The sequence below is a fragment of the Triplophysa rosa genome, linkage group LG2, assembly GCF_024868665.1.
Source record: "Triplophysa rosa linkage group LG2, Trosa_1v2, whole genome shotgun sequence".
Taxonomy (NCBI): Eukaryota; Metazoa; Chordata; class Actinopteri; order Cypriniformes; family Nemacheilidae; genus Triplophysa; species Triplophysa rosa.
The window spans coordinates 1,433,644-1,460,749 of NC_079891.1; the positions used below are offsets into that span (position 1 = coordinate 1,433,644).

The window sequence follows — 27,106 nt, forward strand, 5'->3', positions numbered from 1 at the left end:
ATTTTTATAATTTTACTAGCACAACAGGATAACATTCCTGCATAACAGGAATTTCTTATTCAACACTTTAGTCTTGTTTTCTAGCACAAATATCTCAAATTTCTTTAAGCAAGATGCATTTACTTGACATGACTGTGACCAAAGACGTTTAGGCTTGTTTTATGAATGAAAATATAAGAAATAAGTAAGATTATGTTGAAGACAAGCCCCCAAAAAATCTGTCAATGGGGTAACATTCAGTTTAAGTAACATAAACGTCCTCAATTCTTATATTGTCTTTTATAAAACGTCTAAATCTAAAGTATGCATGATATGTGTTTATTTGTTACGTCCGTCACATCTTTTCTTTCTGTATTCTAGATAGAAAATGCAGTTAATAAGAAAATGAATAAGCGATATCTCAGTCTGTGGGATGATTTGTCGGATGTTTGCTGGAGCGCCCGCCGTGTTTAGATGAATCACATTAGTGATAATGTGTTCTGAATCAAAAGAACATTCGGTCTTGCTATTCACTCCCTTACAGAAAAGACACACGAAATTCACATGTGCAAAAAACACGTGTGATCACATGTGAAATGTGTGTTTTTGGAACATTTTGGTGTGAATTCCATGTGAATTCCCACGTGAAACCCATGGGATAACATGTAAAAACCCATGGGATAACATATGCGACATGTCTCCACATGTGATCACATGTTCTTCACGTCACCACATGTTGCACATGTCATCCCATGGGTTTCACGTGGGAACTCACATGGAATTCACACCAAAATGTTCCAAAAACACACATTTCACATGTGATCACACGTGTTTTTTGCACATGTTAAACACATGTTGTATACATGTGATCACGTGTGAAAAACGTGAAATTCATGTGTCTTTTCTGTAAGGGCTGTTTGTGTCTGAATGTCACTCAAGGACACAACATCGTTCACGTCCACCTTCATCTCTTCTGGTGACCGCATTGCTCACATAGCCATCGAAAGGCAAATGAATTTCGCGAGGTTCTTAGATTCCACAGATTCACACCGCTGAAGTGACAAACTGCCAAGCTGAAAAATGCCACCAAACAAGATTTTCTGATGTTTGCATCTCATGCGGTGGAGTAACGGGTGCTGTCTGTCTGTCCGTCCGTCTGTAGGGAGGAGGCCATCATGTCCACATACTTCGAGACGGTGGACGACCTGTTGGCCTCATTCGGACCGGCGAGAGACTGCTCCAAAGACAACGGTGGATGTCGTAAGAACTTCAAATGCGTCTCGGACAGACGGATGGAGTCCAGCGGCTGCATGGTGAGTAAGAACATTTGAATGTCTCCGGGTTTACCAGCAGTGCCCATCCTCTCGTTACGGGCTGACGTGTTTGCGTGTGTTACACACGCAGATTAAACGGGAAGCAGATGAGAAGACGGAAATGCACTTAATAGGTTTTGTGGGGTGAAACGGGTGAGCTCACGGCTCTGTTCTGATGGATTAATAAATCACACGCAGGTCTTTCATCGCTCAAACCAACTCAGATTAGAAATAAAAACCTGACGCCGATAGAACAATCTGATCAGCCGCAGTGCTCTGAAAAGAGACGTTTGTCTGAGAAGAAAGATTCTGTCATCATTTATTCACCCTCAAGAGCGTTCAGTTTGCCGAAGCACAGATAATAAAAGAGTTCTGTTTCATGAGGTTACACGGAGAGCAAATGTAAACTGGTTTCAGTCTCATCTGTGTCTCAGATCTTCTTCCTGAAGAAAACAAGTGTCAGAAATCAAACCAAACGATCTCAGTATGAACATTTCTCATCACATTGACTCAAATCCAGATTCATTTACCTCTACAACCTACATTCATTTACACCTCCGTGTGTTTTTTTGTTTTTCTAACAACTTTTGTTGTATGAATATTTGCTTAGAAAGTACATAACATAGAAAAAAGATCATGAACAACAGCCAGGGGGTTGAAGGATGACCAAATACAATCAGATATCAATATAATAAAAATTAACAAAGAAGGAAACAAGAAAAAAATACAAAAAAATCTTAATAAAAAATAAATGCACACATAAACAAAGAGCATCAATTAAATCAAAACACCGAAAAGTGAGCATATACCTAAAGTTTTGATAGCCTTTTTGTTACAAATAAAAAATTGCTATAAATCTCGATATCTTCTTGAAAATGGGAAACGTGTGGGGTAACTTTCGATGTTTTACGTTTGTGTATAAAATAGTTTGCAAGCAAAATAATGAAGTTGCAAAGAAAGTGCACATTTGTATAAGACGTCCGCGGGTGAATGATGAGCGTTGGTGAAAGCGCTGACATCACGCGTGTGGTCCTGCCAGCTTCTGAATGAATCTTTCTTATGAAAACAGAGCGTGTCCTAAAACAATCAGCACTGCACTTCTCAGCCGTCGCCGCGTAATCCCTTTAAGCGTTCCCTTCACCTCTATTACTGAGAGTGAGGAAGACAAAGCTTTTAACGCTCCCGATGTCAGCCGCGCTGAAGACTCGTGACCTCGGCCCGGGTCAAGAGATTCACAACTCAATCCACTTCAGACCGCAACTGGATGAAAATTGGACACCTTCAGCGTCTCGAGGACAGACAGAGATGTACTTACACACGCGTTCTGTTAACGCTTTATATGCTGGAGATTCATGTGAATCTGCTTTTCCTAGTGTTATTAGGAATAAATCATTTATATGCCACGGCCATAGAGTTTCATGTTCCTGAGCATTGATTTGATTTCTTCGTCTAAGCTAGATTTTATCTGAGTATGTGCAGGTTTTTCATCAGGTTTGACCTTGTTTTAATGTCGCACACATCTACAGTGCTTGATAAATGAGGTTTCAGGAGATAAAACTACAGAAAAATATGACAGATCTTGAACTTTCTTTGCTCCTTGCAAAATGTATAGACAAATTAATATCTTCAGGATCCGTTCAAAATATTTTCAAACTTCTGTAGAGGTGTTAAATTCACCTGCCATCTGTGTTTTTAGCACACAAAGACCTCTGTTTGTTCATACGAACTTGTTTATTTTTTGATTCATTATTATTTCCAATTTCTGTCACAAAGTAATTTATGAAATTATATAGTTTTATTTTAATTTGATAAATTTACCACTTTGATTTCACTTTATTTTTAAGCGATACAAATGCTTGTTTCCAAGATCAACGTTTGTTTTTTGAGAGTAAAGGCCATTGCACATTTAGAGTCCGAAAATTGCGTCCGAAATTTCCGCACGTAAAAAAAAATATGACCTCACGTTGTGTCGATCGCATTTACACACCGCCTCCGATATTTTCGTCCGTCATAAAAAATATGGACTGGGTTCGATTTTCTGCGTTTTTCGCATCCGTAGCAAGAATTTTGAGAGGCGTTTTGACAATTCAGAGACACCGTACAAACCAGCGCCAAATACGAAAAAACACATACGAAATTTTCGGACTGTTTGTGCAAAGACCCTAACTATTGCACATTTTTGACATGTACTTAAATAGTTCAGCAGAATTAAGAACAAATATTCTGTGTAAATAATAATAATAATAAATGTTTTAATGTTAATAATGCATTTATGTATTAATATAAACAAATGCATTTATTAATAAAGTAGGAGAGTGTTTTTTACATCAGCTGTTGGATGCTCTTTGATGATGTCATCATCAATTCATGGCTCCATATGGTCTTTGTGTCATGATTCTGCCTCATCATGTCATGTCTTTCTTGGTCTTGTTGCAGAATCATGACAGAGCCTCTTGTTTAGTGTGGAGAGAAACATATCATTGTGCGTTCTCTTCGGTCTCGTCTTTGGCCCCGCCCCTCTCGTTTCCTCGTTTAGCTTCCCGCCTGTGTCTCATTACCCACACTTGCCCATTGTTATCTTCTTTGTTAGTTCCCTTATTTAATGCCCTTGTGTCTGCTGTCCCGTGCTCGGTCGTTTTGTACCATTTGCTGATAGCTGCATATGATTCATGTCTTTGAAGACCTTGCGTCTTGTTCCTGTCTGTAAGTTATCCCAGTCTAGTCTAGTGTAGTTTTGTCAAGTGTAGCTTTAGTCCAGTGTTAGTTAGTCTACGTTCCTGTTTGCCTGTCATATTATTTCTCCTTGTTATTGTTGTTTTATGTGTTGTTTTATATATATTGTTATTATTTATTAATCTTGTTTTTGTTACCCCTTTACCGCTGCCTGCATCTGGGTTCTTCCCTACCACATCCGTAACACTTTGATTGTATTTTTAGGCGTTTTTCAGCTGGAAGTTCACAGGATGATGTGAAATGTCACACACAGAATGACACTTTCACAGTGAAGACGTGAACACTTGAAAGTAAATGTCAGGTTTAGTGCTATTATTCACCGTAAGCCCGAAGCAGTTAAATACACACCGCTCATCGACGTCGAGTTCATTTATTCCTTTAACATAAATCTGTCATAAACGTGTGTAATGAAGAGCACGTAATGTGAACCTTACATTTCATTACACCAAACTAGATGCAAGTAGATATTATTTAGAATTGCTTGTGCAAAGTCGTGTTATTTTCATCTCCGTTGAAAACATAGAAATGTACTCCAGAGCTTGGCCAGTATATGATGGGAAAAGTTTGATTGAATGTGTTTTTGTCCACGAAGGAAACCTTCTATTAAACAGCTACAGTAAGACACAGACAAAACCATTGACATGTCTTTTAACACTGCTATTTTAATCGTTTTTTATCAAGTTACACTTAGAATTCACCTAAATAATGTATCGTACAGTAGGCCTGCATTTTATAATGTATAAGAAGTTTTTAATACTTTAAGGCCTATGTCATTCCCTAATGCATCTGTGTTGTGTCCGTGCTTTGAGGAAGGTCAAATAAATGGGGAACAGTACAAAACCCTTTACGTGAATTAAATATGTGCCCAAAACTCAATTTCAAACTTCAATACAATCTTCTCTTCTTTGTTCTATGACAGGAGTGTTTGATCGCCTGTTGGTGGGAGTCAGAGGTTTTAGCTATCCTGACCACAGAACCACTTCAACACGGCCTTCAGTCAGGATTGAGATGACCAGCAGATTTGACTGACTACTAACTTCACATACAGCTTTGTTTTTTTATTTAGCCTTCTTTGTTTAGAATCAGCTTCTCTACACTTCAAAAGATAATCCGTAAAAAATGGATAAAGTACTGGCAGAAAATTAGCAGTACATTTATCTTACGGACATTTCCGTTAACGCTAAAATGTAATTTAATGCCGTGCAAAATGTAAAATACAGGTAAAACAACAGTAAAAAATGAAGAAGGAAAATTCCTTCATATTAATGCAGTATATTGTGCCACACTTGTAGTGTATTTTGTTGACATTTCTTCTGTAACCTATGGAGGTAGATACTTGAGTTTCTGCGGGAAGGTTGTGAAATGTCCTACAACAACAGAGACACCAGTAACGTCAAATATAATCCTCACATTCACAAGCCTACAGTACATTGATCAGATCCTTTCTCTTCATCGTGTGCTTCATCCTCATTAAGAAAGGTAAACTAAATGATAACTCGTATATTTCCATCCACTGCGATGCCGACGTCACTCGTTCCTGTGCACTAATCTTAGCTTCAGGATCAAAGCTTGCGTTGACAAAGAAACTCATGGTTCCAACTCAACCCCAAACTAATCCTGAAACCTGAGTTCGTTCAGCTACATTCAGGGTACAGGCCCCAGGACAGCATGGTGTATTTTGTTTACGTGTACTGACATTATCCCATTTAAATGATTTAATTTTTCAATTCAGAGAAAAGAACTAACTATAGGCTAACAAAGAAAAGCAATGTGCATGAGCTCAATGCTCCTGCGTTCTGGAGCCGAACGGATCATAGATGATAATAATGTTCCTCATCATTAATGTCCCAGATCCAAACACAGACGAGAGCTGAAGGTCGACTCAATAAAGACACTGAAAATGGATGTCTTGAGAAACTTCATTACTCTTTCTGTGAAGCCAGCAGCTTCTTTCTTCATTTTTCAACAGCACAAACTGAGCCGACAGCATCATTGGACCGGTGAAATGCATTTCTTCTTTTGGAGGGGAAGTTTTCAGTGAATGAAATATACATGAGGACGAGCTAATAAGATTGTCCGAATGTGTGTTTGGTGTTGAGCTGAGAGGCCCGAGTCGGTGCCGGTGGGTGATCTTATTAAACCGCCCACAATTTCTGCTCCTGATTCATTTATTGCCTTTTCCCCTCATCGACGGCACAGATGAAAAACAGCCTTCTCAACTTTCTGAAGGACTTCAAAGCGCAGATGAAGCCTTTGTTCGGCCTGTGGAGGAGGAACACGTCGTCTTCATCTCGTCATGTTCGATTTTCTCACCGCACTGAACTGAGAGCAACTTCAGCTTGTCTACAAAACTCATCCAAAGTCAAATACAAGAGCCGGAAGGAGAGATTTCTCAAAGCCAAGACGAGACAAAAAAACATCTTCTTAAACATCACCAAACGTCGAATTACAGCTGTGCGTGTTTATAAAATAAGTTTCTCTTTTTGTTATTGTAACAAAATTATGTTATAATAAAGACAACAGAAAAGTGCTTATCTTTCTTTACCCTTTTGTTTATTAGATTAATTATAAAAAAAATAATAGTAAGGTAATGTAATGTAATGTAAAAGTAAAATTAAAAGAAAATATAATAAAAAAGAAAAGAAAAGAATAAAAAATACTTTTTTTAAATGATTATATTAATGAATATATTACTGTTTATTACATTTATATAATGTTTGTTTTTTGGACACCGCTACAAAATGGTATTTAGAACAAAATACAACAAACAGATCATGTTGAACTAAATCAGTCGAACATCTTTAAACTTTAATTCTACATGTGAAAAAAAAAGAAATGAACTGAAACAGGGTGTGTTTTTGGACATGTGTTGCTTACATCTTGGAAAATCTCAGCAGATGCTGCCTCGTGTGAGATTTTCTCCTTTTTTCTTTTTATTGGACCCTGAGGCTGCTTTATGTTGTATTTTCAATGTTAATAAGGCGGTTTTAGATTTTCTGTAAAGCACTTTTATTCAGACACCGGCGTCTTTCTCTGGCGTCTGTCGGCTCTGTTTATTTTTAAAGGCGCTGGGTCTCCTCTCGTGCGCTTCTGTCTGTGTTGCAAATGAGACAGCTTGCGTGTCCGTCATTTGAATTTTCTCTCTGGAGTTCAGGCCAGGTGTGTCCGGACCATTACTCTGTGCCGATGGCTCCCTCCTGTGACATTACCATACAGAGAGAGAGAGAGAGAGAGAGGTGAGGTGAAGCGCTCGGGTGAAGGATAGAGAACTGAATTATGAGTGGACTGAGAAACCCAGAGAAAAGATCTGCTCTGAAAGAGAGGAGAAAATGAGGAGACGAGAGCAAGACGTGGAGTGGTTAAACTGAAGGACGCAGACTGAAGGTTGAAGTGACGGCCATCGAGCTTCACTTGAATGAAGGATGCACTTCTACTCTGAGATGTTTGTTTGCTTTTAACGTTGATAAAGGTCTGAATAACCTTCAATGCCTTACACACTGCTGAGAGGAAATCATCCAATGCTAAAAAATTGAAGATGATATGTCTACCTGATCCAGTTGATATCTTTTTTAATTTCTTTATATTCTTTTTACTTCTTTACAGGAAGACTGTATTTATGTATTTTCAGTTTGACTGACCTGATACTTCACCCAAGAATGAAAATCATGTCATCGTTTACTCACCTCGAGTTGTTCCAAATGTGTATAAATGTCTTTCTTCTGATGCTTCTTCTGATATTTAGAAGAATGCTTGTAACCAAACAGTTCTGGGACCCCATTGACTCCCATAGTAGAAAAATGACTATAATTGTTCTGTTGAACACAAAAGCAGATATTTTGAAGAATGTAGGACAGCAAACAGTTCTGGGGCTCTTCTGACCACCATTGTCCTCTGGATGTGAATGGGCTCCAAGAGCGGTTTGGTTACAAGCATTCATCCAAATATCTTCCTCTGTGTTCAAGCAAACAAAGAAATGTATACAGATTTGGAACAACTTGAGAGTGAGTCATTCATGACAGAATTTCATTTTCGGGCGAACTGTCCCTTTAAGTTTCTTTCTTCTTCAAAACACAAAAAGAAGATATTTTGAAGAATGCTGGTCATCAAACAACACTGAACCACACTGACTTCCATTGTATGAACACAAAACCACCGAGACATTTCTCAAAATATCTTCTGTTGTGTTTTGAAGAAGAAAGACTCACATACAGATTTACAACCACACGAGAGGGAGTAATAATAAATGATGACAGAATTGTATTATTTATTTGATTAGATTCCACTGGCTGTTTTAAAATCATGAGGACAAAAAATCTGAGATTTCCGCCCACAATTTGTATTTTGACATCATCAGATAAGGTCAAGCTTAGAGCTGAACGTCAGGAGCAAAGCAATTAACCATTGAAAAGAAGTCCAAACTCACAGTAGCGTTCTCGATCGACAGATATTATACACTTTCTTTATAGTTTCAAGAATTCAGGACAGATATCATCTTCCGTCTGAGGCGACAAAATGAAACACTTTCCTCCTCACAGTGTTTTCTCATGAATGCGTTTCATGTTTTGAGATGTGCGTGTAGATTGAACCTGCATTATTTGGGTTGGCTGCAAACCAACCAGCGGTTGATGATATCAATAAAGCAGAAAAAATCACGCGGGCAACAAGAAAATAGCAAATAGAAACGTGTGATGCTCCTCCTGGAATCATGCGTGCGAGAAAAGATTTAAGCTTTATTTGCTACGGTATGTGCTGTACTTTATTTCACATTGTTGAGCAAACTGCGGAATAAATGGAATAACATTTTGTCATTGATAAATGCTTTTTAAGAAGCCATCTGTGAGTCGCTGAGCCATACGTTCAGTTCTAAAGCGTTATATTAAAGGACACACATTCATTTAAGCTTTTAATAGCAGCGTGTCTGATTAAAAACCTGGAGGTGATCAGATTGACTGATGAGAGGAAACGCAGAGGCAGATTGAGCTCCCCTCCCCTCCCGTCTCCAGCATCTGTTGTCATGGCGATCACGGATGCTGGTCTTTTGCAGCCGCCCGGTGAGGGTTTTACGGTTGCCCTTTAAGAACAGGCTGTAATTGTTGAGACGTATTTTATTTGTTTTGTTAATCCTCGTATCGACGCGGCGTGGCGGTTGACTCATCGATTAGACTAACGCTCTAATATAGTGGCACTTTGTGTTTGTCTCTGTGAGTAAATGAGCTGCCCGCCTCCTTCACACCCTCCTTGAGATCTGATCCAAACACTAAACCTTGTTCCTGTGTGTGTGTGTGTGTGTGTGTGTGCGTGCGTGCGTGCGTGTGTGTGTGTGTCACACAACTCTATATAAATGTAAACCACTAGCTCTGTTTTTTAAATCCTGCTGTTGTGAGGAGTGTTGTTAATGTTTATGAGTTGTAGTCGTTGATGTACAGTTATAATTCTTGTAATTATTTTGTAGGTCAAGGTGATGGTTTATATATTTTTCATGTTTTTTTGTTTAAATCTTACTGTAACATTAAACGTCTGCATTCACTACTCGATTTATGGATCATTTACTCGCCCAGTTCCCTTAAACTATATAGAAACATAGAAAAATATATATAATAATAATAATAATAGTTATAAGATTTATATCGTGTGAAATCATATCAACCTTTCAAAATTGTTTTTATTAGTGATTTTGATATTGTAAGAAAGCATAATGTACAGTATTTTTTATGTGATCTTTTCAAAGTTGAATTGATTTCATGTGATTTGTATTGTCAATGTTTGTTTGTTTTTGCACTTTATTTATTTATTTGCATGTCATGTATAAAAACGTTTATTAACAAAAAGTTGTTGTCATTTTATTATTATTATTATCATTAATATTATTATTATTTATTAATCAACAAAGATGAGATGTACTTTATGAAATAAACTTTGACCTTTTTTTATAAACGTAAAGGATTCCTTTAGAAATATGTTACGATACAGTTTTGTGGCTGCAGAAGATTCATTTCTTGCTGAATTCATTAGTGAAGGAAAGCAAGGTTTGTTTTTTCTTTTATAAGTCAGGGTTGTTTGTTTTTCAGCGCAGGAATAACATGGTGCTCTATTAAAACATTTAACATTAAAACGCATGAATTTGTCTGAAAATAATGTTTAAATCGTTATAGTATCCTCATTAACATTTATATAATAGTGAAAGAATAATCCCTGAGTCATGTGTTTACATCTGACTTAACGTCTTCTTTGTTTTAGACCAGAAGTTTTGTGTGTGTATTATAATGAAGTTTTTATTGTTCATTTCTAAAAATGTAGAAGTCAGTGTGATGTAGATGTCGTTTCTTTCTTTAATGTCGTTTCACTTCTGTCTCATATGTATATAGTACAGTGATGGACAGTATGGAAATAAACCTTCTCCACTGCGTTAGGTCTTTGCATCTTTTCCAGATGCGCTTTGAAGCATTTCTCTTTTATTTCTTGTTTGATGTTGTTGTCGCTCACAATTCCTTGAATTCATGTGGAGTTTTTAATCTAAAGCCTTTGGTCTTAAAGTGCACGCTCTCTTGCGGCCCGGACCCTGTTTATCTAATGGTATGAACAAATCCTTTTTTCTTTTCTTTTTGATGATGAAATGTTGTGTTCGCATTGGTGTTTTTTCAGTACTCGAGCAAATATACAGTACAGTGCTGTCCACGAATGAGTTTCGTGATGTTTGTGTAAATTATGGACGCTGCTCTTCATTTGGTGAATTGTATGCCGCTGCCCTGGAAACCTTCATTAATGTTCTTTCCTCGCCGAGAAACACTTTTGTTCGTGACATAATCACTCCCCGCCAGGAGCACACACCGTGTCAAACTTCTTTCACATTGTCTGTCTGTGGTTACCTGGTAACCAGCATCATTGATCTCTGTGTCCGTCTCTCAATCATCTGCAGTGTCCAGAAGGCTTGCGGCCTATGAAGGATGGTTCGGGTTGCTATGACTACTCGCTGGGTACCGACTGTACGGATGGATTTAACGGAGGCTGTGAGCAGTTGTGTCTTCAGCAGCTGGTTCCTCTGCCGGAAGACCCCACCTCCAGCAATGTGCTGATGTTCTGCGGGTGAGACTGACACACACACACACAAGAACACTTACACAAAGAGCACACAAGTCGCTTAGGAAACACTTTATAAATCACATTAGTTTTAAATGCCTTTTTGGCACAGAGACACTCATATGAGATCATATTTTAGAAAACTGAACTCGCGGGGCTGAAGTGGGAGGAGACTGGGGCGGTAAATCCAGAGGCTGAATTTTAAGGGGGAATGAGTATAAACGCCTCCAAATAATATGCAAATATCCTAAAGTGGGATTTTCTCAATTGACGGTATAAAACATGTCACCAACTATTTTAAGGACCCACCATTAAATCTCGTCTTTTCCATCACTGGTTACGTCCGTCTCTCTCAGCTTTTATTTCTCAGATTTAATAAGTCTAAAGATGTTGAGCAATTATGAATATAAAAATGCATGATTTTACAGATTTTATTGGGCATATCCAACACTGTGGTGAACACACCTATGTGCAATAAATAATGACATTTATTTACAATAATTTGTGTATATAATTACAATTACTTTCACGCTATGGTTTCTTTGCAAATGAGCAAAAAGAGAAAAGTAATAAGATAAATTAACAATCATGAAACACTTAGATTCACAGGTTTGGCGATACAATAGTTTTGTTTTCCATTTTACTGTAGTTTTATTCATATTTTGAATTAGCTTTTATTTTTGCATTTTTAGTTGTTGTTCATTTCAGTGTACGTTATTATTTATTACTTTCTTTTTCTTTTGTTATTTATTTATTTATTTACAGTTAATAATTTTAGTGCTGCAATTTAAACATATTTCAGTTTATTCCGAAGGCAACATTTTAATTTAGTTTATTTTAAGTTTTTTAAATAATATTTAGGCCAATACTTGATAAAATGGTGGTTTCAGCACAATCATGTGACATCAGACTCAACAATATTTGCGGTTTTATTTGATATTATATGATATTTGCTTTTTTTGTGAGGATGTGAAGGTAGATTCATCCAATCAGCAGAAAGTTTATAACGATCCATTTAACAGTCATTTACTATCACTGACTGAATGAAATATCTCATGTGTGTGTGTCAGGTGTGTGCAGGAATATAAATTGGCAGCTGACGGGCGTTCGTGTCTTCTGTTGGCGGATCACTGTGAAGGACCCAAGTGCCCGAGACATGACACGCGCTTCAACGTCACGCTCTTCAGCGAGATGCTGCACGGATACAACAACAAAAGTCAACAGGTTAATCTCGGACAAGTCTTTCAGATGACCTTCAGGTGAGTTCAGTTTGTTTGTTTGTTTTTAAATCCCTGCTGAGAGAGTGAATGAGGGAACTTTTCCAGACCTGCGGTCAGAGTAACTTTGCTTTCAAAAAGCCTCGCTTGGGCTCAGAAAATGGCGTTCATTTACAGCGGACCCGAGTGCTTTCATGTCTGTTTAATCCTGTGGTGTTTATTAACATTCAAATAGTGTGTTACAGGCCAGTTGTTCTCTCTCACTATTAGTTATTAGTAACTAACGACTAGTTACTAATTACATATTCAATAGTGTAATTAGATTACTGTACAGTAAGGTAAGTACAGTAGGGCTGCACAATCATGGGTAAAATGTAGGGCTGTCAACAGTGTTGGGTGTCACTAGTTACTAAGTAATTAGTTACTGTAATTTAATTACTTTTCCCTTGAAAAAGTAAAGTAAGGGATTACTTTTATTTTTTCTGTAATTTAATTATAGTTATGATGTAATTAAAGTAAATACTTTGTGTAATATGTGTGTGTGCAGAAGAGGAATTTGCAACAAAATTCAAAGTCTAACTTCAAAATCCGTGCTTTAATGTATAATTCTCACATTTGTAATTAATAATACTACTTTATGTAGTTTTATATGATTTATTTGAATGAATTAAAAGAGTCGTTTCATGTCTATCCTTGAATCACTTAACTCATCAAGGTTGATGTAGGATATAGAAAGTAATTAGTAATAAGTAATTAAATACTTTTTGAAGAGAGTAACTTGTACAGTAATCTAATTACATTATCGAATGTGTAATTAGTAACTAATAATTAATTACTTTTTCAGAGTAATTTACCCAACACTGGCTGTCAAACGATTAATCGCGATTAATCCCATCCAGAATAAAAGTTTGTGTTTACATAATAAATGTCTGTGTACTGCGCATATTACCTTTGTGTTTATAAACACATATGCATATATTTAAGAAACATATCAAATATAAAATTTAATAAACTTGCATATGTACTTTAAATTATTGGTAAATATAAATAATTCATCTAAAATGTAAATAAATATATACATACATTAATGTGTTTGTTTTTGTATTTATAAATACAAAATTAATATGCACAATACACAGACACATATTATGTAAACACAAACTTTTATTCTGGATGTGATTAATCGCGATAAAATAATAAAATCATAATCATGGTTATTTTGCTCAAAATTTTAATCACGATTAATAATCATGGTTATTTTGTCAGTTCAGAACTTTTGTTTTTAATTTCACTTCAGCGTGTTTATCAGGTCTATACTCTACAGCCATGAATATGTTATAATCTGCCGCCATTAAACTTCTTCAACACTTGAAACTTCAGTATTTCAAAGCACTCAATCATCTAAACACCCCACCACAGAAATGAACGTTTTGTGACCTTCGGAATGAAACCTTGCTACTCCATTTTTAATGTCTTGTTTTTTATTATTATAAATCATTACCCTGAATGTTTGTCTGTGGGTTTTGCAAAAAAAGTGTTAAAATAGTAGAAATGCAGTGAAAAAATGTTTCCCGTAAAGTGGAAGTTTAAAAGATAAAAGCTTTGCGATGATTTTCCGACCTAATTGGGAGTTTTGTGCTTGCTTTTAAAACATTAATATCACAACGATTGTGCTCAGTTAATTGCGGCAAGCACGATTAAAATACGATTAATTGTGCAGCCCTAAAGTCTTCAAATAAAAAGGTGTTTTTGATACCTGTCCATCTTCTTTGTTTGATTTTCTTCTCTCATCAACTCGGTCATCTTTCTAAACTGATTACTGTCTCACAGACAGTTAGTTTGCAGTATTCCTATTGTGCATCACATATAAAATGTTATATACACAGAGCTTATTAGTAATACAAATGCAACATTCCAATCACAAACTTGGACAACTTCAGTTTTTTTGTGTTGAAAAAGTGCAATAACACCATTTATTCTAGTTCCACGTGTTCAGTGCAGCGTTGTGAAAAGCACTAAAGAAATAGAATTGAGTTGGTGAGGTAAAGCTCTCACATCATCTTCACACATTATGAAATCCTGTCACAGGTCCTGTGAAGCCTCCGTCACTGCATGTTTTTTCTGGATGTATTTGCCGTAATGAGTGTTTTGATATGTAGATTTGAAGGGATGTGATGCAGCCGCACAGATGCTCGCTCACTAATAATATTCATCAACTCTTCTGCATCACATTAATGATATTTACTCAGCTTTGGCCATATGCATCCATGAAAACAGTTTGTGGAAATTAGTCTTTAGTGCCACAGCGCCGGTTACAATACATAACACAACAATCAGGCAAGCAGTTGTTGTTTGTGCGGAGAAGAACATGCATTTCTCTTTTGGTAAATAACTGAAAGGGTAACAAAGCATTTCAACAGTAACTATATATTTCATTTTAAAGTCATTGTAGCATAAGCACTTTATATAAATTAAATATGAACAAAATGATTGTGTATTATTAACCTTTCGTAATATTTATAAATATTTAAATCTGTATGAAATAAAAAACATAATGTAACGTTGTCCTGTTCTTCTAATAAAGGACAGTGCATGATACATTTGTTTTTATTATACTGTATTTTGTTGACTTTATTCTATTTTTATTTAGATTATAACCTGAATAAAATACAAGTTTTTATTTTTGAAATTATTTTTAAAATAACTTAAATAATGATTTATTATTGATTATTACTGTTAACCTCATTTGGATAAAAGCGTCTGCTAAATGACTAAATTTAAATGTAAATATTTATTAAAAATTGTAACAATTATTTACGTTCATTTTTTGTTTCGGTCTTGTCTCAGAAAAAATGCTCGCCTCGTCACAGTCTCGTCTTAATCGTAGTACAAAATCATATTTAACGTTTTTGACAGAGATTTAATTCATGAAACGAATGCTAGTTCTTTAATACGCACATGCATATATGACATCTGAGAAAATATGACAGAATTTCAAGTTTTCTTTTTGTTGCTGCTGCTTTTGACTTTAAGGACAGATGCACTTTTGGCTGACGGCTCACGCAGATTCTTCCCAGCATGCCTTTCTGTTCAGTCTGGTCAGAGATGTGCATCAGCGTCAGGGCTGTAGACTAATAAATATTGACATGTCATTCAGAGAAGAGAGCCTGAGAGACCCCCGCTGACCCCGGCCAGCACAATGTTTCCTTTGAAAGGCTTTCAGCGTCCTCATCCAGATGAAGCACATCCCTCCATCAGTCAGGACGGACACGACCCAGCCTTGTCCTGACCCACTGAAAGACTCAGAACGCAGAAATGACTGATGACAGGTCTGCTCACAACGGGAGTTTTGAAGAGTCACGTCGTTGAGTTAAGAGTCCTTTAAAGGCCCTCGGTGGTTATAGTCAGAAAGGGAAACGGCTTTGAGTATCTGAACATTTTCTCTTGCTCATTTTCACTAGAAATGTGATTAAGTCGAGTTAAACTCTCACATGAGGAAAGAGCAGCTAGAGGCCTTCATATTGACTTCGCAGCTCATCATGTTGTGCTTTCTTCAATCAACATTTATTTATTTGGACTCAAATTTCACAACGATGGAAAATTGTCTTAGGAAATTGTATTAGAGAGATTCCTGCCTTCCAGAAAGTGAAAGTATCTCAGGAATAAATCATCAGAGTTTTGTCTAAGAGCTGTGAGCAAGTTAACCAACAGAACCGCTATTCCACTCGGAATATTGTATTTTATTACAGTATATATATATATTTGTTTCATTTAGATATATTGTTCTATTTCATTCTGCTCTCCGGATGAGAAACACTGCTCTCTTATTGGTCAGATTGAAAAGTAAATCTTAAAGTCTGTCTCCAGAAGTTTATTCATTATAATTCCGTTTTGTGTTTGTCAACAGATTCTTGATAAACAGATCGTTGGATTATACGGTTGCTATTGGCAACATTGCGCTGCTCTCGTGTCATTGGACAGTTCACACTGCTTGTGGTTTGACGGACCTGAAACGTATCCATAGCCCCAAATGACTGAAAAATCAAACAACATATTAAAACATTTGACAGTAATGTCAATCCACAGTTCCATCTGAAAGAGACTCGACATGGCTTCATTTCACACCGTAGCTCATAGGGTGTGTTTTCTTGCTTCAGGTGCTTATAAGTCTCTTTCACATCTCTGTTGGGATGTTTGCGGGCGGCTGCGTGTTCTCGGGTGAAGTCCAGCTCCAGGATTTACAGTAATGAGAGTGTTGGTCTTCTGCAGCGAGCTGATAGTGAAAACGCGCCGTGCCTTTAGGAAACACTACATCAATGTGTGACTGAGAACGCTGGATATAAATGAACTGTCATAGGGGTTAGAAATGCAGGCCGCTGATTTCTGTGAGCAAGTGGACCTTGTAAATGGATTTAACCCCTTTGTAGGCTGTTGTTTGGCTTTAATGCGTTTCAGGGTTGATGTGGTTAGACGCCGTCGCCGTCGTGTTCACTCACTGTAAAGAATCATGTGTTGACTTTACTTAAAAACCATGATGCAAAAAGTAAATTCAACTTGAGGAGATTTTTAGTCAAAATAACAAGAGAATCTTTGTTGCGTTTACACAAATATATAAGTTCACTTGACCTTCTCTACTTAAAAGATGATGTAGCACGAGTTCAATCAACGTAAATATTTCATTCATTTACCTTAATGTTCACATAGCAACGTGAAGGATATTATTATAACAAATAGTATTGAAATACTTGATGACTGATTTGATGTCAGTCGTTGAATGATTCTCCACAGAAGCTCACATCATACTGCATTTCTGATGTGTGTCTTCCTTATTGTGGTAAGAAATAGGATGTGTTGAACCCGACCGGGTCTGTGCTTACCAAAGCAAACACGAATCACCTGAATGGTAACTTCACAGAACACGATTATTCGCGACAAAACAACATCGATGATACTAAAGACATCTTACATTTCGTTATACATGCCCCAAAAGCGCTTATTGTTATTTACCAAAAGAATGAATAATATGAATAATCAAACTTTTCAGGCGCAAGGGCTTATGGGTATTCCTCACATTTGTACTGAAAATATTAAGTTCATTGCACTGGAAATGTATGTACTTCATTTTCACTGTAGTTTGCACAACTCAAATTCGATGTATTAAATTGGATCACTTTTTAGAGTGTGTGTGCAGTAAATGGTGATCGACGTGAATTGAGCTGGTGTTTGTTTAAACGTGTTTATGATGTCGGAAGTGTTGATGTAAAGAGGGAAAATGGGCTGATGTAAATTAGGCCTGAACAATTCTAAAGGAAAATGTTGTACACTGTAAAACTTTGCTGTAATTTGGCGGCAGGTTTGCCAGTAACTTACTGTAGATTTAATGTACAATTTTGTTTTAAGCATAAACTTACCTAGTTTATATATTTTTCTTTCATAAAACAAGACTAAATATCTTGGGTCCCTTTTCTTGTTATGTAAATGTATCGTAATTGAAGAAGTTTTAAATAGTTTTACAGAAAGCAAGAGAATAATGCTTAGGAAGAATGTCATTTTTTTACTTTGTTGCTGTGCTAATGCCAGTCTCTTCTTGCTCATTTTGAATCTCAAAAGTCAAAGTGTTTTCATTTTGATTAAAGTAATGGAAAATAGTACTAATTGTAAAGTATATTAAGTAGTAATTAAATCTACAGTAAGTTACTGGAAAAAAAAGTTTTACAGTGTGTGGTAACTTGTGATAATGCAATTCATACAGTGACATGATAATGCTTTTAAGCAATTTAAACTATATTAAAATATCTGAAAAGTTGAAAATACATAACCATTTGAAGTACTGGAGTCATTCGGTTATCGCAAACCATTGTGATGTGCACATTTCCGATATTTCAATAATTTAATTATATTGTGCAGCACTAATCTAAATTTAGTAAAAATAACCTTATGTAGTAGGTTCATTAAGGTAATATATATATATATATATATATATATATACTGTATATATACAGTTTTTATAAATATTTTATATTTATTCTAATTTATTATGTTACTGTAATTTTATAGTATTACAGTATTCATCAAATGCATGATAACATATTGTAGTGCTTTGAGAATAAGAAAGATGCATTAAAAATACAAATTAAGAAATATAAAATAGTTATTATTAGTAGCAGTTGGTGGAGTGATTTGTTCTTCTTCGTCTTATTATTTTTATCATCACCCCGTAAGGTAAGACATACTGTATATGATGGGGACACACAGCATGTAGGCATGATTCATCTGTTATTGCACTTGTTATATTATTAAGTGTCTGACTCTTAATATTCAACCGTCATGCTTTAATACAAGTAGAGAGATTTACACGACATAAAACAATGTCATAAAGAGAGAAAACATTGGCTTTGGTGGATGAAAGACTGGTTTGTGAATGAGCCTTCGGGCACCTGCAGCCGTCTGTGTTCATCTGTTTTCATCACACACAATATACAGTGATGGGACTCTCCAGGTGTGAACACACTTCAGCACTGTATGCGTTGCGTGTTTTACTGGTGTGCGTGATCTCATCTGGGTTATTCTGCACATCCACTCCACCCAAGTTGATTTGAAGAAGACGTTTATTTGAAGTCCAAGTGCATTTCTGAGACACAGTGCGTTTTTATATAACACAATCTATTATTGGACGTTATACCTGTACAAAAGAAAGGTGGCGTGTCATTGAGGCTGTAGAAACTTTGTAGTCGACTCGACAGTGACCCCTGTTGGCGAGACCGCTTTAATGACAGTGACATGTCAGGCTGTCAGTTGTTTATATGCTTGTTAACTCAACCTTCATTATTTCATAACACCAGTATACAAGCTGAAGAGCTGGAGTGCTGCGTGCGGCGACGCGCTGTAATGTTTTATAGTGCAGCTGACAATTGTGATGTAAAGAGCGAAGGGCACGGGTGACCGCCCTCCATCTGCGACTGAATGGACACATGAAGAGGAAGAAGAGTCAGACAGAAAGAGCACTGAAAGAGTGGTGACCATTTACTATTTCCTATTTATTTATTTAATGGTGAAATAGTGAAATTTGCATCTGCACGATCTGTTTTAGTGTCACCGAGGGGCCGCCGGCCTCATCCAGGGCCCTTACAATCATCCCTGTGATTCATTTTGATTTTAAATATGAAACTTTTGTGTTAGCAGTTGTGTTGTGTTTAGTTGTGTAATGTCTCCAAACTGGCTTTAGAGTAAAACTGTGCTGTTGTTATAGTGAGAGTTTGTCTTTGTCTGTTTTGTATATTTTGTGTCAATAATAATAATAATTTCAATTAATTTCAATTACAAAAATAATCACAAGTAAATTTAATAATAATAATAATAATAAAATTATAAACAACAATAATAATCCTACTCAGGAAAAGCTGTTAAGAACATCTGGGGGCCCTATGCAAACCTTTGTGAGGGGCCCTTGTCATAACAGTTCAAATTAGATGAGCATAACTGTAAACTATAAGAAATAAAATGATAAATAAATAATTAAAACTGAAAGACAAGAAACCTTAAACTGACAAGAACAATTATTTATAAATTAAGTATATATAATATATATAATATTAAGTATAAATTATTAATTATGAAGTATATGAATGTGAATTAAATTCACATTTTGATTCACATGTAAATAATCCTTTACCTAAAGTAACACATGGCTCTGGAACATCTAGCTTTTTACTAATCAAATGAGTGATTAACAAAAATAAAACATGATAAATATAGTTTACTCAAGAAAGCTAAGCATTCAAAAACAAAACATATCAATTATTCTCTGAATGTGATGACACAGAAATGACATATTATCATGGGCAAACGAAATACAGTGGTGTGCATTATAGCTGAGACTCACGTGAACATTGTACAGCTGGTTTTGTGACTAAGTCATTCCCTTAGTTTTACCACTCAAGGGAGCGTGTTCACGTGGGAAAGTGACGTCAATGCATACCCTCTATATTTTGTTGAAGTTAAGGGCGAACGCGCGCTTGCGCAGTAAAGTTCATTTATGGTGTGGCTTTGAAACCGTCTATATACAGTGTAGAGTGTATAAAAGGTGCCGTTTCTATCGTATCTCGTTTTTAGAGTTTTCATTATGATGTATAGTAACCAAAAATGCACATTTCCGGTCACCTGATACAGAGTTTTAACAGTGATTGCGTTTACATGCACAATAAATGGATATCTATCAAAAATTAGCTTAAAAACCTGTTTTCACGTGTTTACATGCACAGTAATAAACCGACTGCTCAGAAACCCGTTTTGAGAAGTTACCGGTTTCCAGTGTTGCCAGATAGAGTTGAAGGTTTCCAGCCCAAAAACGGTCCAAAACCCGCCCAAACGCACACAAAACCGCCCAAAATATTTGATTAATATTTGGTTAAATTTGATCAATATTTAGCTATTTTAAAGGCCTTTGCAGGTGTTTTGAGTTAATTAGCTGATTAGAGTGTGGCACCAGGTGTCTTCAATATTCAACCTTTTCACAATATTCTCATTTTCTGAGATACTGAATTTGGGATTTTCATTAGTTGTCAGTTATAATCATCAAAATTAAAAGAAATAAACATTTGAAATATATCAGTCTGTGTGTAATGAATGAATATAATATACAAGTTTCACTTTTTGTTTCAAACCCACCAAACAGAGCCCAAATCCGCCCAAATTTTGTCCACCTGCCCAAGCCAATTATTACCCGCACAGTCAAATTCAAAACCGCCCAATCTGGCAACACTGCCGGTTTCTCTCGTGCAGTGACGTCATCGTCGATAGTCTGATAATAATAGTCTGATAAGTAATTAAAAATGCAGCGGGAAAACGGTCAGAAGCTGTATTTCTATATCTCTTCTCATGTCCGCAGTACCTGCATATGCAACAATGGTTCTTCATTTTGACGTTTCTACATCAACTGCATGACTCGAGGCGTTGACAACTGCGGACTTTTATGCGTTATTTTACTATTACTTCCGTTTGGGACTTTTACTATTGCGCTGTCACATGCGCAGAGAAACAAAACTGAGAGACAACCAGTAAATACGTTTACATGCAGCGTGAAATCGGAGTAATGGGCAAAATCTACCTCTGCCGATCGGTTTTTGCTTAAGCCGTTTATGAGCTTTCCCCGATAAAAGAAAACCGTTTTACGCGTTTACATGACCTTACATATATCATCTTATTACGCATAATCGAAGTAAGACTGTGCATGTAAACGCGCTTGGTGTCGACTTCAATAAAAGCTTTAATGTTTCTGACAATTCAATATTTGTTCTATTTAGTAGTGAACTGCAGTCAGTCATGTTATTTTCCAGTATTGTGCAGCCGTGGTGTTAAACCCCAGTGTAAGATTTAAGATCAAATCCCACCCATTAAAGTGCGGTGTATAATCAGCACATAATCTGTTTGCACTTCTCTTTCATTACGCATTGATAAACAACACATTCACGGGCTGTGACGTTCAGTAAACTCCAGAATATAAATGACTGCCGGCCGCTCTGATGTGGACTAATAAGTCAGTCATTTGTAATGCAGAGCTGTTCTTTATGAACGTGATAAAGTGTTGAGTCGGCACTGCCTGAATGCTTACTTACACTCCAGGGTGACATTGGCTCTTTATCAATGTTGCCAACACTCTCTCTCTCTCTCTCGCCCTCATTACATATTCATTCAAACAACAGATATCAAAGCCGTTAAGACTATTACTCGTATCTCTGTTTTTAAGCAGTTTCTCAGAGAATCTCGAGGGCAGATGCAGATGATGCAGATAGTGAAGCAGAACAGACGTTGTTGGTTGTGTAACCTTAATTGTCAATTCATTTTTATTTTATTTTTATTTCTTTTCTATTTTATGTTAAAAGAGAAATGTATGTTGAACTCTAGTTTAATGTTTAGTTAAAAAGCTCTTTTGTGCATCTGCCCCTTTAAGGCAGCGAGGGCTCTTGAAAAAAAAGAAAGCGAGAGGAAGTCGAGTTGGTGTTGCGTTAGGTGGCTGTTGTGCCGATACCGATGATTCCTCCAAAGTGAAATAAAGAACGTAAATCTACCCGGTGTAACCCGTGTTTCATTTGTATTATCCACGCTGAAGAGACTGGAGTGTGCACGGCAGGAAATAAGGGTTACAGACTGGTGGCAGCGGATTTTAAGTTCAAGAGTTTCTGGACGTTTCGCGGCAGTGGCATTCAACTAAGATGGCGCATTTTTGCAATGCTCCGCGAAGTGTATAGTGGTGAGTCTATCTGACTATTCGGACTTTTATACAAGGCTGTTATAAAGACAGTTTCATCGCTCGCTACGCTCGAAGTTAAACAGTGCCTAAACCCACGGGAAAAATGTCGACGTCTCGCACGCATCTCAAACGTGTTCCGTCTCCTGCCGAGAGTGAAGCGGACGAGACGGATACTGCAGCTCGTCATGCAGAAAACGCGGCTTCTGCTCAAAACACTACAAAAGTGCTGCACTTCAAAGTCGACCTTCCACCATGTTTTCATGGGGACGGTAAGGATAAAGACAGTTTTTCATTATGGAAAGCCCAATTAGAGCTCGCTGTTAAGGCTTGTGCTGATGCACAGACGCAAGATCTGGCTGCCATTTTGCCCACGAGGTTGAGCGGAGATGCTTTAGCTTACTGTCTCTCCCTGCCTCCTGAGACACAAAAGAATTATGAACTGTGTGTAGTTGCATTAAATGACGTTTTTGGACGGAAACAGTTTTTTGCTGCATTTTCAGACTTTTGTGAACGCCAGACCACGCATGTCCAAAGAACCTTTGGAAGTATTCGCAGCTGAGATAACAAGGCTTGTTTTGGAAGCATTTCCAAATTATGGTGAGGCTGCCATTGCCATGGAAAGATTTCGACGGTTTGTAGCTGGTCTTGAACCTGTTCTTCAAGCAAAATGTCATGAACATGGCGCTACTAGCCTGGAAGAAGCTTTAGCTATTGTTTGTAAGTGGGAACGAGCACAGGAAGTTCTCAGGTTTGCTCCTCTTCCTTCTCTAAGTCATAATACCGGTCTGTCACCATCTCTAACTTTACCCAGTGAATCACTTTCTGCTATGGTGTCCACAAAGACCACTTCACCTGGGGACGTCTCTTCTGAACTCACGACTGCGGTAAAGCAACTCACTGCTGATGTTAAGAGTCTTAGTCTACAAGTCAATCAATTAAAGACACAGCGCGACCAGAGTTTTCAACATGCTTTCTCCAGACAGAGGGACTACTTACCTGAACGGGGAAGAGATTAGAATCTTTACTCTCCACTCTCATTTCCTAGGAGATATCCATCATCCCCACATCTAAGAGATGAGTCTTACTTCTCCAACCAACGAGACGGTGACAGACATTGGGGCTATAGTGATTGTCATAGCAGCTCATCTTCACTCTATCGAGATCGTTATGACAGTCCACGACGTCCATCTTCAAACTATTGAGATCGTTATGACAGTCCACGACGTCAAGTTTATCACTCCATCAGTCCATCCTCACGTCATCAAGATTGTCACGTCATTCCATCTCCCTATCATCGAGATCGTCGTAGCAGCCCATCTTCACGCCATCAAGATCGTCTGCCTTCAGAGTGTGGTGCTCAACATGCCAGCATGACTTCACATTATCGTGATCGATATGACAGCCCAACATCTGATCATCGAGGTCATCGCTTACAGCGTGCTCCCCATCATCTGGATCATCATACATCAGGAGGGTTCTTCAACGACAAATTTGGCCAACGATCTTCTAGTCACCGCCTACCATCGTCTGGTGATCATCATGTCAGTTTCAACGAGGAGGATGCGGCACATCAGGGAAACGGCTGGTAGCAGGTACTATGGGCCAGGTATCTGCTGAGTCTATGAGTGGGCCCAAACAAACTAAAATGGTAACTCCTGACATTCCCACGCCTTATGTTTTTGCTGTTATAGAGAACATTGCGGTACAAGCTTTTCTAGACACGGGCTCAGAAATATCATTGATCAGCGAAACATTAAGAATGTCAATTCCCTCTCTTAGTAAAAAGCCCGTTCAGAAATCATTTCTCTTAGCAAAGTCTGTGACGGGTGATTATCTTGACACTCTTGGTATGTTGTCTATTACCATTAGGCTTGGTGAGGAATTGTTTTCCCATGATGTGCAGGTGGTCAGAAACGCTACACAGCCAGTTATCCTCGGTTGGGATTTTCTTAGCAGACATCACGCTGTAATTGACCTCAGAGAGAATCATTTGAAACTGTGGAATTGGTCTGTTCCTCTTTTGTGTTCACAGGATGTGGTTCCTCTTAGGAGTGCTGCAGTGACTTTGGAACCTATTCTGATCCCTGCTAGATCCCAGATGAATGTTTTGGCAAAAATTCAACCAAAGATTGGTGAAAAAGAGTTCACATGTAATTATGTTGGACTCTTAGATCCTGATGTTCAGACAGTGCCGGGTCTTTTTGTAGCACGAACAGTAACCTCAGTGAAAGCTGGTGTGACTTGTGTTCGAGCCATGAATCCATCTGGTGAGGATTGTCATGTTCCCTGTGGCACGAGGCTAGGTGAGTTTCACTCCATAGTAGCTCAGCCAGGTGAAGAGTACATAATGTCCGAACCCAATGTAGCTCACATACAAACTCAGACTAAACCTGATCCACAGTCCAAGATAGACCTTAGCCAATCTGCATTAAAGGATGACCAACGTGCTCAGCTAGAGACTCTGATTTTGAAGTATTCAGACATCTTTAGTGCTCATGAGTACGACTATGGCCGTACTGATTTAGTTAGGCATACCATCCGTACTGGGGATGCGCAGCCCATCAGGCAGAGGGCTTACAGAACATCGCCATCCATTCGCAATGAGATTGACAGGCAGGTTCAGCAGCTCCTTTCCCATGATGTCATTGAAGAAAGTTGTAGTCCCTGGGCCTCCCCTGTCGTTTTGGTAAAGAAAAGAGATGGCAGTTACAGGTTCTGCATTGATTTCAGGAAGCTTAATGCATTTACTGTCAAAGACTCATACCCCTTACCTCGACCCTCAGATGCGCTGGACAGCTTATCTGGTGCATGCTGGTTTAGCACGATTGATTTGTCCAGTGGATACTGGCAAGTGGAACTAGACCCTAAGGATAGGGAGAAAACCGCTTTCAATACAGGCAGTGCTTTATACCAGTTCAAAGTTATGCCCATGGGTCTTACGAATGCCCCCCCAACATTTCAACGACTTATGGAGCTAGCGCTTTGCGGCCTTCATTGGAAGGTTTGTCTTGTTTATCTTGACGATGTACTTGTGTTCAGTCAGACTTTTGGTGAACATCTTAACAGTCTGGAGGAGGTTTTCTGTCGGTTCCGCTCTGCAGGCTTGAAACTGAAGGCTAGCAAGTGTCATTTTGCATGCAGTGAAGTGTCATATTTGGGTCATGTTGTGTCTAGCCAAGGTCTGCAGCCAGATGTAAAGAACCTGGACAAAGTTAGGTCATGGCCTACCCCCAGCACGGTCACAGAGGTAAGAGCGTTTGTTGGTTTGTGCTCCTATTACCGGAGGTTTGTGACGAATTTTGCTGTGGTGGCTGCGCCCCTTAATGCTTTAACTCATAAAGGTGCAGTTTTCAAATGGTCGAGTGAATGTGATGAAGCTTTCAGGTCCCTGAAGCATGCTCTCACAAGTCCTCCCATTGTTGCTCACCCTGTGTTCACACAGCCTTTTCTATTGTACACTGACGCTTCTCATGATTGTGTAGGTTCAGTGCTTGCTCAGGTGCAGGATGGAAAAGAACGCGTAATTGCCTACGCAAGTCACGCTCTCACCGCGTCCGAAAAGAAATGGTCAACTTATGACCGTGAGCTGTTTGCCGTGGTGTGGTCTATCCGACATTTCAGACATTTCTTGTCAGGGGCTCCTTTCAAGATAATTACAGACCACAAACCCCTGTTGAATCTGAAAAAGGCCTCGGTTGATGCTGATCCGACGGGTAGACGTGCACGTTGGATACTTGAAATGGATGTGTATGACTTTACCATTTTGCACAGAGAAGGAAAGCAGCATAGTAATGCTGATTCTATGTCAAGGCGTCCTAGCTTGCCAGGGACTGAAACAAAAGCAGTGCAGTGTGTAATATCCACCCATACCACTACTGAAAGTGTCTCTTTTGTTGAAGTGCCAAAGGGCCGTGGTGTTCTTCCTGACATGAGTCTGACACTGTCTGTTGATTTCACTGAATTGCAAGTTCAGCAAAAGGCTGACTTCTGTCTTAGTATTGTTATGGACTGGAAAGGGAACGGTGATAAAAGACCCCCATTAGGCAGACTCAAACATTCCCCTGCTCCATTGAGGAAACTGTGGCATGAATTTCCCAAATTGTCAGTCCAAGAGGGGGTATTGTGCCGCAGAGTGAAATCAGCTCCTCAGAGTCCTACTGGTTATCAAGTAGTTTTGCCTGAGGTACTCATTCCAACAGCTCTTGAGTGTTTCCATGGAGAGAAGTTTAGTGGTCATTTAAGCGCTGAGCGTACTTTGTTGAGAGCCAGAAAAACATGCTATTGGCCTTACATGTCCCGTGACATACAGAAATTCTGTGCTGAGTGTGTATCTTGTCAGTCGTGTACTTCGACCACTCCTCATGAAAGGGCCCCGTTACAGTCCATTCATGCAGACAGACCTTTCCAAAGAATTGCTGCTGACATCACTGAGCTACCTGTAACTTTTCAGGGTAATAGGTATGTTCTGGTTGTAATGGACTATTTTACACGTTTTGTAAATCTGTACCCCCTAAAAGATCAGCGTGCAACAACTGTAG

At 38.1% G+C, this 27,106-nt stretch overlaps 1 protein-coding gene across 2 annotated transcripts in view; it reads left to right on the forward strand.

Moving 5' to 3' along the window:
- Positions 1 to 27,106, forward strand: part of LOC130566894 (astrotactin-2-like) — a 254,631-nt gene that overhangs the window by 168,713 nt on the left and 58,812 nt on the right. For both annotated transcript variants that reach the window (XM_057354726.1, XM_057354717.1), the window contains 3 exons: positions 1,142 to 1,292; positions 10,942 to 11,108; positions 12,173 to 12,361. In XM_057354726.1, coding sequence (XP_057210709.1) covers positions 1,142 to 1,292; positions 10,942 to 11,108; positions 12,173 to 12,361 — 507 coding nt within the window. The remainder of the gene's footprint in view (positions 1 to 1,141; positions 1,293 to 10,941; positions 11,109 to 12,172; positions 12,362 to 27,106) is intronic.